General features: G+C 38.4%; 1 protein-coding gene across 2 annotated transcripts in view; it reads right to left on the minus strand.

Annotated features, from left to right (window-relative positions):
• Positions 1–13,987, minus strand: part of cacna1ha (calcium channel, voltage-dependent, T type, alpha 1H subunit a) — an 88,374-nt gene extending 74,387 nt beyond the window's left edge. For both annotated transcript variants that reach the window (XM_060897050.1, XM_060897049.1), the window contains exons 1-2: positions 13,660–13,987; positions 12,868–13,214 (exon numbers count right to left, since the gene is read on the minus strand). In XM_060897050.1, coding sequence (XP_060753033.1) covers positions 12,868–13,190 — 323 coding nt within the window. In that variant the 5' untranslated portion in view covers positions 13,191–13,214; positions 13,660–13,987. The remainder of the gene's footprint in view (positions 1–12,867; positions 13,215–13,659) is intronic.
• Positions 13,988–14,532: the final 545 nt, after the last annotated feature.

Raw genomic sequence — 14,532 nt, forward strand, 5'->3', positions numbered from 1 at the left:
TGAGGTTCTCACACTTTTCTACGCATTTTTATTACAAGGCAATCAGACTGCAACTAAGGCTAATTTCAGAGGGCACATAATTACATAACTTTAGTTAGGCCATGTTTGATTAGATCATTTCATTGCTCTGTAAAGATTAACACATACAGTTTGTGGGATTCATAAACACAACAATAACGTGTCTGTATTTCTTGTACACTTTTACAAGTTTTACATGCTGACCCTCAGCTAACGCCTCTACATCACCAAAGCCAAACCCTAGCATGACACGTTCTCTCTGGAGTACAGAACCAGTGTGTGTCTGTGTGTGAGTGTGTGTGTGTGTGTGAGTATGTATGTAACATTTCCTTTATCGCATTCCTTTTGCATTTGTGCATCTGTGTTTAGATCGTTCAACAGCAGAATGAGTGTGAACACTAACATGCTTCCTGAGTGTCGCCGACTCAGGAATGCTGGGTTTAAACCAAGGCACAGATTTATTATCCTGATCTCTCGCGGTTATAAGTTTTGAACACATCAGCTCCGCAAAAATTTACCTAAATTAGGAAGCAACAGCTCCGCCGGTCACACAAACACATGGACGTCCTCGATGAAAAACAAACACCGGTGTGTAAATATATACAGCAAATGCAGCAGGGGTTCCAGACAGCCTCTCAACAGTCTGTGTGGTCCCACACTGCTTTCCTGTGGCTTCCCCCACTTAACACCCTGTCCTTTTAAATCAGACTGTGACTCTGTGTGTCCAGAATAGCTGTTATATTTCATTAGGGCCATTATATAAGAACCCTATATTGGGATTCCTGCGTATGTGAATGTGTTTATTTATGGTGATGGATGGCTCCAGCGTGGGCAGCTGACATAGACTCCCATCACAGTAGCCCAGTCGAGCAAAACTGCTATTTCTGCTAGAATTACTTCACTTCTGAGTTCTGTCTCCAATAATCCAGCAGATACATTTAATAAGCCATATATGTGTAAAAATTAATATACCAAAGATACATATATGATTGTTCATTAGAGGATTGAAGTGTTATTGAAGTGAGCCTGAGAGAGAGAGAGAGAGAGAGAGAGAGAGAGAGAGAGAAGCTTCTTAGATAGTTTCTTCTTAGATAGACAGATTATTAGTGCTAGGTCTTATTAATGCTAGCACAGGGAGCACTTCAGCACTGAGCGTCAAATGATTAAGACATAAATTAGGATCAGTCATGCACTATTTCTCTTACACTCGTTATACTTAAGGTCCTCAAAGTGGCAGCTTCCCTGTAGATTTTGTGAAATTTCATTTTTTATAGAGTGACTATCTATGTAGTTTAGGGTCAATGCTGGTCAGAATCAAAGGATTCAAAAGAAAGAGGGAACAAAGGAGAGATCAGAGCAGAGCAGAGGCAGAAAAACATAGTTCAGAGATTCTTGCTGATTTAGCTGCTGTCTCGTTTCATAATAAAAAAAAAGTAATAAATTGAACTAACAAGGTTTTAGCTTGATAATACTCTCAGACTATTTGCACTAGCATGAGGATTTGTTTATGATGCTCTTGATAAGGTCATCTGCCAAATGCTGGATTTTACACAAATGCTCACCAGTTGTGACTATACTTCTTTGTGATCTTGCAGGAATGTGTTTTCCCCCATTTCTCACCTGTTAATTCCCACCTGTCAGCCAGATATCATATGATATATCGTATGTCTCCTCCAACATATGAACTCTTCCAACCAGGGACTGTAAAAGCTAACATATTGCTTCTTCCAACACGTGAAGCCTCATCTTTTGGAACTTGCGCATGCCCCATGGGAAAAACCGCTCTGAATAAAAGCAGCTAGCAAATAATTACAGTAGGCTCGTTGATTGACAAAGGTGAGAGAGTACACCATCCCACATGGCCAGAGAGCACAGCTCCCAGCCATGGAAAGCTGGAGCATTATCAGGATTTGAGCTCACAATCTCGGGATGCTAGAACAAACACTTTTCTCTTGTGTCACTTGGGATCCAGAAAAGAGTTTATTGTGGAATAATGCTATAAAGAATAGGATTCTGATAACCCTGGCAAGGCAGCACTTCTGATCATCATCTCTTCAGTAAACGTATCACATAAGCACAGTATATGAGGCCTGACTCTGGAGGCATTTTGTCAACTACTGTAAGCTAAAGTATGCTGTGAGGCGTAAGTCCCCATGCAATACTCCGTACAGTACTACTCTCTGAAAGGTATTTTACTTTACAGATGGATGGATTTGTTTTTTGTTTAATAGTATTGTGTATGCATTTTAGTTCTAGACCTTCAATACAGTTTGTCACTACAAACATATTTTCACTCACTGAGATTTTTATAAACTCTACTGTACACTTATACGCTTCAACAGCTTATAAAATAGCACTTGATCCAGCGCATGCTATCATTTTGCTTCTTTATGTATATATATATATATATATATTGTGCTTAGAGCGAAGTGTGTGCCACAAATACTAAAACTTAAGACTCTTTTTTCACAGTTTTTCTTTTTTGCTGTTTTGATCAGATAAGTAAAACTGATAAATGCCAATGTTTTTGTTAATCTGATTAATTATTCCTTTAAAAAATTTACACCCCAGTGTAGATCTGACCCATAACTCATCTTTAACACTTACAACTCGGTTCAACTAAGTGCTGTTCATAATCTTAAGATATATAAGTCAAAGCACATTGCCATAGCTCCAATCACGATCTAGATTCTGCAGATCCTGAAAGCAAATGAAAGTGTTCAGTTGACCATAGTGTAACCGTACAAAATAATTCACTATTAATAGCTATAAGTAAATGACCTAAATCTGCAAATTATGAGGTACAGCACAGGTCCCTAGACACCAAAAATTAAATCATTCAATACATACTGTATGTTTCTGTATGAGATAAACAGTCTTAGTGTAGGAACATTGAATGTTTCTGTTCTGTTTGGCCCTACATCCAATAAAGAAACAGCTGTAGAAAATTTGATCTAAGACAGTCCTTTGTACTGAACTTCATATATCACTAATACGACACTCCAGTTTCCTTTTATCCCTTATTCCAAACCTTATCATAGCCATATACATGAATAATGAATGATATCGAGTCACCATGTTAGCAGAGGAGTTATCTTCTGTCTCTCCCTCTCTCTCTCTTTTATAGTGTTAGGCATGCCCACATCTGTTGCTTGGCAACCAGGTAATTCCCAGTAAGTACTGTTCTTCAGAGAATTCCCTCATCCTATAATTTGCCAAAAACCTAGACATCGACAGTCTATGGGCTTCTCTGGAGATGTATATATGAATATTATAGACACACTGAATGATTTGTTAGGGTTGTTTGTGGTTTAAGAAAAGTACCCAGAAAGCAAGGATATAAAGTATTAAATTCTCCAGTGTAAGAATTTTCCTGCATTTGTTTGTTGCATTTTTAATCATTATTTTTTTTCATTGGCCCACATTGCTTAAATATTTGCCTACATATCTCATATACATGTTTTAAGATTAAGTAACATCCAATAGATGGCATGTCAGAGGCAAAACAAACCTGTTTTGTCAGGTTTCTATGGAAACCTGTAGAATGTTATGTGATTTATAGGATTGTTACACAAAAGTACAACTGCTGTCTGACGCCAGATCTTGTTTGATGGCTTCAGTATCGTTTCAAACTTTGCTCCCCCTTGTGTTTGATGTAAAGCATTAAGTTGAAGCTTTTGAGGATGTTGATAAGCTGACACAGAGCCTCCTTTTTTATCTTTCTTTCACATTCAGGTTTTTCCACATAAACTGAAATGTCACTCCACTCACATGGAAACAGAGGAATTGTCTGTGCTCAAGGGAAAATGTTGAAATATGAATCATTCAGATCTATAGTTACAAACCAGTCGTGTTTATTCACTGGTACATACACAAGTACGTTGTGTACACAAATACACAAGTAAGTCTCTCTGAAATAAAATTCCGGAGGATATATTTTTGTATTAACTGCAGTTCCAAAGCTAGAAATTGACCTAATTGTCTTGGGTATTGCATCTCTGCAGGGTTGCAATCTGAAAACAATACTCTTTGGACCCTGTGACTTCAGTTGCCACTGAATTCAGAATAGCAGGATCCCATGGAGTTTCAGTAAATCATCAGAATTAGTAGCTTGATTGCACCCCATTCTGGCATAAAACTGCCTTTGTGTTCAGGCATCCTTCTGTTACACCACATCTGTATCCTGTGTAGAACCTTCGATCCACAGAAATAATATGCTGGTACATAAAGAGGGCAGCCTAAGGGCTGTTGTCTCACTTGTTTTGTTTTTGTCTCAGGCAGAAGGAGGCAATCATTTAATACTTTCTGGTCCTCTGTGCCAAAGATCTGTCCAACAACCAGTTATCTACTTGAAAGGTATGCAGCAGGCATTACATGCTAAGCTTCACCCACATTTACCACTATTCTGACAAACAGTCTCTCTGCTGATCTGATCTCAAGCTTTCTGCATGTGTCATCTCTCATCTACCAGACTGGCTGCTCTTTTTGTCAAATTGCAGCTTTGAAATACATTTAAGAGCTAATTGATGAAATCATTACATTGCAGAATAGCTTATCCATTTGCATAGGCAGATGTGAAATAGATTATGCACTGGCTAGAGGATCCAAATTTAATTTTGTAAAGGAAGTCTTAATGGCAGTCTGCAGCTCATTGAATACAGCTGCGGTGCTGTGCTCCTGCTTTGAGGACAGAGTGGATTTCAAGGTAAAAGAATGAGATACAGCTACAAACACACACCAGGATCTGTCTTCCTTGAGCTCTGTTCCTCAATGTGCTTTATATCTGCTATCTCTAACATTTAGTTATTGCAATAACTCTGTGTGAGTTAAGAGAGTTTTAAGTTTAGAAACTCTGTAGCATCTACAATAAGCTTTAACAATATTCTACGTGTTGTGTTCGGTATCGCTGTCAATTATCACGAAATTACTGATAAGTCGAATATTATAAAAACTGTCACACTCGCACTGAGGTTCAGATTTTAATAATAGCTTTTAATAAGAAAAATCTCGCTCCACGACAGCACAACAAGAAAGAATGGGCAATTAAGCAAATCAGTTTTGATTGATATGGTACGAAAATGATATTTAGGCTTTTAGAATTTAATGATTGCAGAAATTCATGCAAAATCAACTGAATTTCTGCTGTAATCAGAAAAGTCATCAGATTTTCAGCAGATTTGGGCCAAAACCAGTTGTGTGACATCATCACAACATCCATTCAGACAAAGCGCTCTTTGATTCATGTGTGTTAATAATAAGTACAGCTATCATACAAAGTAATTATCATACAAAATGTGGGGAAGTCGTGGCCTAATGGTTAGAGAGTTTGACTCCTAACCCTAAGGTTCTGGGTTCGAGTCTCGGGCCGGCAATACCACGACTGAGGTGCCCTTGAGCAAGGCACCGAACCCCCCCAACTGCTCCCCGGGCGCCGCAGCATAAATGGCTGCCCACTGCTCCGGGTGTGTGTTCACGGTGTGTGTGTGTAACTGTGTGTGCTCCTTGGATGGGTTAAATGCAAAGAACAAATTCTGAGTATGGGTCACCGTACTTAGATGTATGTCACATCACTGTCACTGTCACTTTCGTCACTTTCAATTACATATGTGTCTTTACTGCTAGGTGTCTAAAAGAAGAATCCTAGTCTTGCGATTTTGTCAATTTAAGTAGGGTTCCACAAAAAAAGCACAAAAACTTGCAGCAAAATCAGTCATTTCTGGCAAAAAGAAATCCAGGATGGACTGATTTTATCATGTTTATTTTTTATTTTTTTTATATCTATATATTTATGTGGTCACATACACAATATGTATCTCCGTATGCATCAGGTTTTGCAAACAAAAGCACCAACAAAAGTGTGGAGACACATTACAAAATCACGATTTCACAAACATTCAGCTATTTAACAATGAGAAGGATGGAAAATTACAAAACATCCGCTCACATATATTACTTGTTACAGCAAGTAATAATGGAGTTATTAACCCACTGATCATTATACTCTACACACAGTTCATAGAAAGTGTGTCCTGATGTGATTATATCACAAGATTTTTACATCCAAAAGAAAATGATCGTTTATTTCAAACATATTTGTTTGTTTCTAAAGAGTAAATACTCAGAAAGCTTTAAATTCATTAGAATTGTTTTTTCCGATTCATCAGATAGACCCCTGAACCCCCTGCAGTGTGAGATGAATACATGTGGTAACACTGCAGTAACACTGCAAAGTATGCAGGCTTTGCAGAGAGCCCTCCTCATAAGCTCTACACAAACGCTCCATGTGCATTGCCATGACAACCCCTCACTATGGCTGACAAAGTCCTTGCTGTTAGTAGCCTCTTTTCCAATGTGGTTTTTATTTATTCATCAGTTTAAGCTTTCAGTGTCCATGGCAAGTGCAGAGCATGCAAGTTGGAGCTTTTCTTCACATGAAGGTCTAGAAGATACTGTACCGGGGACGTGATCATGAGATTATGTTCCAGTAAGTCACACACACACACACACACACACACACACACACACACACGCACACACACACAAAGAACAAAAACTACACAAACATTACTGATCATCTATCCTACTGTATAGCTGCAAAATAATACAACTCATATTATTGGTAATATTTGTACGAAAAAAAGAAAAAAAAAACTGAAAAATGGATTTACTATTAGTTCTTCACGTTGACTCATTGCAAAACATCAAAAAAAAAACAAAAAAAACAATCGTCATCCATTCAGTTGGGTTTAAGATCATTTTAAACTCAACTACTAAATTTCAACTATTTTTCATTGTGCAAACTATTCACATCACTTGGTGAACCACAGATTGAATGCAGTGTTCCACTGATCGTTTGATGCCAGCAGGAGAAAAAAACATCTTTAAAAATTTATCCCTCAGCATGATTCAAGATGAGTCTGGAACCTTGACTCTGAAAGTCCATGGTATATGACTGTCAAGATATGCTCTCTTTTATCATGGAAAAAAACCGTGTGGAAGAAAAAAAATCTTTAAAAGCAACATGACTACAAAAAAAGTACAGAGACAAGCTTGTAACATTGTCCCTCTTAAAGGTATGCTGGGGTGCCAGACAGAGATAAATACTCTGTCAATTATAGTAAGGATTGTTAGTCCAGTCAGAAGAAGAGTGAACAAAGGACATATGTATCTTAATTTTTTTTTTTTATTCTTTAAAAGAATAAAAGTCTGTGTTGATCAACGCGTTCAATCAGAATTCAATTCAATAACGTGATTCCAGCTCATTTTAACTGACAAAAGAGCGGCAGACACTGGAAAGCTCCTTAGTTCCTTTCTAACTGCTCTGACCTGGACATCATTAAATCATTTCATACAGTATCACAATAAATTATAACTAGAGATAGAACTTTCTCTTTTCACATACTGATACTGAATACCTGAGTTTCAGTTGATGCTGATTCGATAATTTGATAATAACTCCTAACCTTTTCTTTAACCCGAACCACTACACAGTTAGCATTTTACCATTAAAAATCGCTTACATTGGAAATATAATATATGTAATAAAGTATAAAATATAAGAGTCTAGTCTCTTTATATACACTGAAAAACACTCATAGACATTAGATTGACTTAGATCAACTTAGAGCAACTTTAGATTGACTTAGATCAACTGTCTGTCAATTCTATGTGATTGAACTAAATAACATAACAGAAAAGGAATTTTTTTAATGCCTCAGGGATGATTTGATCATGTATTTTCAGAGCCCTGAATAAAATCAAACACCAAGCTCACACCGGAGCTGAGAATCAAACCCACGATGCTTTTGCAGCAGACACATTTCCACTGCACTATTTAACCATACATGTTCTAAATAGGGGGCACAGTGACCTTAGTGACCTTAGTGGTTAGCACGTTCGCCTCACACCTCCAGGGTCGGGGTTCGATTCCCGCCTCCCGTGTGTGTGGAGTTTGCATGTTCTCCCCGTGCCTCGGGGTTTCCTTCGGGTACTCCGGTTTCCTCCCCGGTCCAAAGACATGCACGATAGGTTGATTGGCATCTCTGGAAAATTGTCCCTAGTGTGTGATTGTGTGAGTGAATGAGAGTGTGTGTGTGTGCCCTGCGATGGATTGGCACTCCGTCCAGGGTGTATCCTGCCTTGATGCCCGATGATGCCTGAGATAGGCACAGGCTCCCCGTGACCCGAGGTAGTTCGGATAAGCGGTCGAAGATGAATGAATGAATGTTCTAAATATCTGAATGTAATACTAGAGTTAAAATGTAGTTCCCAGTAGAGCCAACATCCTCGTGAGATTTCAGACAGTAACCGATTTCAATTACATTTACGTACTATATGCATTGATCACACTAATTCTACATCATTCAGTCTAGTAATTAAGATCGCATTAAAATCGCATTTTGTTGAGAAATCTAATATTTTTCCTTAAATTCAACACAATTTTTTTGTGTGTGTCTGTATTCAGTTTATATTTTATACAGTTCCAAAAATATACTTCTTTTCCAAATCCAGTCCTACTGATATTTTACAGGATGTGGAACCCGATATGTTTTCTCCATTATTCAGTCCATCTTTTCTTGCTGTTATTGTGTGTCTTCTATATTTATCACCCCAAAACACAATTAAATCAAATTCATGCTGGCATAGTAGTTACTACAGTTAATTCCTTCCTTACTTCGGAAATAGACGTAAAATTGAATGAAATTTTAATGAAGTCGCTTTTTTGGTCTGATCTTAACACCTAATCATGGTCAGTGTAGCAGTCCTCCAAACGAACAGATGCAAGACAACAGCTGAATCAACACAATGACAGGACATCTCAAAAACATGACCCCTGTCATCTGTTTGAGCTCGCGGCATGGCTTTGATGTCAGGTTTGAGTTTCAGACACGCTCTTGTGCTCTTCTCAAAGCAGGAGAATTGTTTTGTATGCTATGGATTTACAAATGCAAACAATTATTCTCTTTCATCGAACTCTACAAAGAGTTCTTTAGTGCTTTCTGCAGGTATGAAGCACCCCACTGCTTTTCACCAGCTAGCTTCATGTTTACTACAGAGTCAAAAAATTGTGCATAAAAATGTAGTTTGGATTCCTGTTAGTCGTAATACACGATGAGTCAACATCTCCTACCATTTCTGCTAGCCCTTGTTCCCTTAGGGAGCCTTATTGTGACCTCCTGCTTGCAGCACAAATGCCATCTTTTCTGCTCACACCCCACATAGCTCATGGGACCAGCTGGATTTGAGGTTCACTGGAAGGTTTTGTCCATGCCAGCCACTAAAAATCAATGGCCACTTAGCTTTTCAATTATGTGCTTTGCTTCCGCTTCTCTTGTTTATAACCGTCAGTTGAGAACAAATCTGTTTTGCTGAAGTCTATTTCACCACACCTTATGCTGCCCGATCAATATCCGCTGAGACCCACAGCAGCTTGGAGGTCACGACATATAGGAAATGTGTCACCTCTGGCCAGCTAAAAGAGTAATACCCAGGTTGTGCAGAGGTATGGCTTTATTGAAGTGTTCTATTTTTTTTACTGACAGCAAACCTATGGGAACCAACATAAACAAACATAAAAGAAATATATTGAAATATATTGAAATTATTGTGTTTTTGAAATGACATTCAAAAGCTGACTAAAGTGAAGCACCAAAAACAGCAAGGTTGGTGATTATATTCACCAAAAAACCACACAGGTTTCTCTGGTGATCGTGTAATAGTTGTTATTCTATAGATCTCCGTGATGGGGTGAAATCCCTTCCGTCAATGTGCCATTGCATGACATCCAAAGCATCACTGACTACAGACTGGAACTGCCATATCATATAAATGTCATTGAAATACAACAACAAGTTTGTAATCACAGTCTTGTCAACCCCAAAGGGTTCAACTGTCTATAACCGTTCTGCATTTCCATTTGCTGTATAAATTTGCTCATGTACACAGAATGTCCTTAAAGCCTAAGTGAGTGGCACCAATACTGTTATCACACCATCACATCTGAAGTCATTAAAATGCCATCAAGAGGGCTGCAGGAGACTAGATATTTGTACAGGCCTTGTTAGTTGTGTGTTTTCACACAGCAAATCATTTAAAAAGTATCTAACATTATTGATTTCATACAAGCTAAATTATAAATTGTTCAATTTCACTATCCATTGCTGTAATTATAAACATCGAAATGATTCCTACCCTTTAACAACCAGACTGGGAGTTCGATTTTGCACACTATGCAGAAAGCCAGAGATCCCGATCCAGAACCATAAGGAATGGTTTGTTTAGATTCTTAAAATTGAGACCAGTGCACATTTGTTCCTCTGTGGTGTGCCCTGTGTGAGCGCTCAGAAGTGTGCACCTGCTGAGATTTCACAGACTGCTTGCTCATGGTGCCTGAGCGCATTCTGCCAGAGCACGCTCTTTTGTTTCTGTGGTAATGCTCATCCCATGACCCAGAACACAATAGCAGATCTCTGGCATTGACAAATCAACTCATCTATTGTCCAAATGCAGGCTCTGCATGTAATGACCAGGCCTTACAGCACACAGCAGAGTAGGTGCATCCTACTGCTAAGTAAAGCTCGTTTTGTGCCAGAGGGTGACATCATTGTAAGAGAGGGAAACAGAAGCATTGTACTTTTGCGCAGGTTCTTACCCACTGGACAAATCCTATATTTTATTTACACACCAAAAAATAGATTTAGGTATATTCACAAAGACGTAACCAACCGAGCACTCTCCGTTATCCGAAACAATTAGTTTAGAAATAGTAAAGCAGGTATAAAACGACTTGACACGGGCCAGGCAGCATGCCTGTACTCGACAAGCAGAATGCTGTCATTGTGGGCCAAGAGGAAGTCTCCACAGGGTCACAGAGCTTGCACCGTAACACCACCCATACACACGATACACAACCACCATCTGTACACATATAGTCCTCACTCTATTTACACACAAAATGCATTTCCACAAAGGATAATCTCTAGAGAAGTATACACTATCCATATTTGTCTGCTCTACAAGAGCATACACTGTGTTCAGTAAACAATAATGTAAAACCAATAAACATGATTCTCAAGGACTAATGTAATCTTACTATACAGCCATATTAGTCATAATACACTGCAAACAGATATGTTTAATTAATGAAATCCCTCCTGGCGTTCTTTGGTAAATATGCTTTCATATAAATCATCATAACACATGCATAATTCCAGCTTTGTCACTGATATGTAACATGTCAGAACATAAAATATTTGGCATCAATGATAGTCAACATTATGGTCTAGTAACACAACAGGAGAGTTCATGGATTAACATTTGGATGACACATGACTGATATATAATTTTATATGATAACAAATATATATAACAGTATGTAAATTCTACAATATGGTAGAAAATATCTGATATATCGGTATGGCTAAAGAGTTTATTCCTTGGAGAGGCTTTCAAATGCACCCTCTAAGCCAAAAAGCCACAATAATAGCATGTGTTATCCGGCATGAATAATTTCCATAAGGTTCCACAATGAAATTTCTCAATTTGAGAGCAAACATGCCAGAGAAAGTGAAGAATACGAGTGATCTCGGTCTGCAAAATATGATCAGACTGTGTGATTAAACTGAATACGTTTCTGCTTTTAAAATTCAATACTGTATTTTATTACAGGAGGGTGTAAAATTTGAAGTCATGCTATGTTTCTTCCTAATGTAACCTGCTCCAGTGTTAGTAGAATGATGCAATACATGCAATACACATTATCAGAGTGTCATCTTCCTGAGTGATCCTGAAAAGAACGATTCTGTGTCGATGCAAAGCTCGATATAATAGCAATGAACCAACTGCAAGTTGAAACAATAAGAAGCAGCATTTGTGTGTATGCAAGAATTATAAATAACTCAAAACAAAAGACTGTTCGGAAAAGAAATCTCTCATAAAATTAAAAAAAAAAACCCCGAGCATTACAGCTCCTGCTAGTGTTCCACATGGTGTTGTCTGTGCCCTCAGTAGATAATGAGAGCAACACTAATTTCATTAGACATAGGTGCATAAATCACCACTATAATTGCACTGCTCAAAGCCGTCACTCAGCATGTTGTGTCAGCTGTACTGCAATCGCATAAGAATGGATATGTCTTTCTTCTGAATAATGGAATTACACAAAGCTTTTAAATGGAGGAGTTTACAGGACATTGAAAAGAAGCCGATAAATCCTAGTACTCATCTAACAATAATCCACGAGAGTAGATTTTGAGATGTGTTTAAAATGTAAAAGTATTTACTTTCATATCATAAAGCTAAGAGAAAAAAAACAAGCGTTGTGGCTCACTTCTCCTTTTCCCTACAGATAATTAAGCTGGCCTATTTATAATACAAGACACTTAATTGCATTGCCAAGAGGGTAATCTGTGGGAAATAAATCTCTCAGTGAGCAAAAACATCAGACCTTATCTGTTGATGCTTCCTGTCAAAACACACCCACAACCCATAATGGGCAACTGCTGTCATTTATTCTTCTTATTTAGTTCTCTATTTACCACCTAAAACTTTAGTCAAAGATATACAAACAATAAATGACATGATATGTTTATAGTACACTATGAATTGGGATTTGGAAATGCATTTCTAATCCCAGAATATATGGAATCTCAGAATAGCATAATCAGGCCATAGGATCATGTGACAAAGTGTCATCTAAAGTGCAAAAAACTCCATGTTTTACAGAAGGAAACCTTCCACACAAAGCACAGAATGTAGCCGTTAGATTTCATGCAAAATGCTGATTTAATCAAAAATGAGTTTAAAACGATTTCCTGCAGTGGGAAAAAAAAGCTGAAAACTAAAGGATATGGGTTACAAACCACCCGGAGGCACCAGTTCCGTGGCCGCGTTGTCTGTTTGATGCAGAAAAAGACGACAGGCGCGAGCGCAGGGTACGGCTGCTGCTCCTGCTCCTCAGACCCACCATCCGGAGCAGGGGCATCACCGCCACCACCACCCCGAGTTTCAGAGCTGTTAGAGCCTTCAGAGCCATCCGGGCCCCATGTGCTGCCTTTCTCCTCATCCTCGGCAGCTTGGCCATGTCCGTGCGCCCGGTATAAGACCGCCACCGGAACTCTCACCTCACCACTCTCCAGGTATTGAAAGCGCTCTCTCCCTTCGCCATCGGTCATGATGGAGCGTCTGCCAGAGATGTCCTAAAAAAAAAAAAGAAAAAAAAGAAAAAAAAAAGTCTAACTTTATAAGATAGACACGACAAACCTACACAATGTTTACATAAATCCACTTGTCTTTATTCAACGACGCAGATAGCTCCAAAAAATTATATACATATATATATATATATATATATATATATATAATATATTGCTCAGTTCCAGCCTGCGCGCTTTTGATGCTACCTTTACAATCTAACTGATCCCGCAATGTGTTGTGAGTCACTAAGTTGGAATTTAAAGGGCATGCAGAATCTTTCCAGGCGACTAAATGTAATGCGCAAAGACGCGTCGGAGAAAAGCGCTACAGCTCTACAGCAGTCCGCACAACCTGCAGAGGAGAAGCGCGCAGACGCGTAGACAGGGAAATAATACTAAAAAAAAACTTCAAAAAAAATAGTCTAAACCTCGTCGACATAAAAGTTACCTTATAGATAAGGAATCGGACGTTCCCATAAGCATCTCCTTCACTTTCAGTATAGCGCAGGCGAATCCTTTCTGGTGAAGCTCCGTTTCTCCTTGCAGTCCATTTGTTCCTTTTTAAACTGCTTTCCACTCTATGATACCGCCCAAGACGCACTGTTCCAATATATATTTAGCATAAAAATGATAAAGGATAATGGACATATGTATTTACATGTATATAAAACGGGAAAAAAACAATGTTAAGTAGTCGTATATTGAACTCTACAGGGAATATATAGGCTACACGTTGCCCGGACGCCGCGAACAGGTTTTCATGCGTGTGTGTTGCTCGGGATCCGCGCTCGCTCTGACGCGCCAAACTTCTGCTGTACCGGCAGCGCGGTCACGTGTCTGCCGCCTCCGTGGCACGATCATATTTACACTTCTTATCAGTCTCTTAGTGTTTTAGTCCACTCTTCTTCATTTTTATTGTAAGCTTATTCTTATCTAGACCAACAAATGTGTGTAATAAACTAAAATGGTCGTTTGCGTAAATACTGTATATATATATATATATATATATATTGGGACTAAATGCAAAAAAGACAATAAGTAGCCTACATACATTATATGTGAATATCTGACCATCACACCAATAAGCTCCATGATGTCTTTTCATTGTGTTCATTTATCTACAGTTGCATTATTGAGGACAAACAATGATGTTAAGTGAGATATATTAAGTGGTGTATATTCAGTCCCAGTTTAGATTTAGTCCCAAAGATGTTCAGTAGAGTTAAGTTCAGTTCACTTGATTTCTTTCATTCCAACCTTGTCAAACCATGTCTTTACGGAGTTAGCTTTGTGCACATATGTCATTCGGAAACACATTTGA

This window comes from Tachysurus vachellii, chromosome 21 (assembly GCF_030014155.1).
Source record: "Tachysurus vachellii isolate PV-2020 chromosome 21, HZAU_Pvac_v1, whole genome shotgun sequence".
Lineage (NCBI taxonomy): Eukaryota > Metazoa > Chordata > Actinopteri > Siluriformes > Bagridae > Tachysurus > Tachysurus vachellii.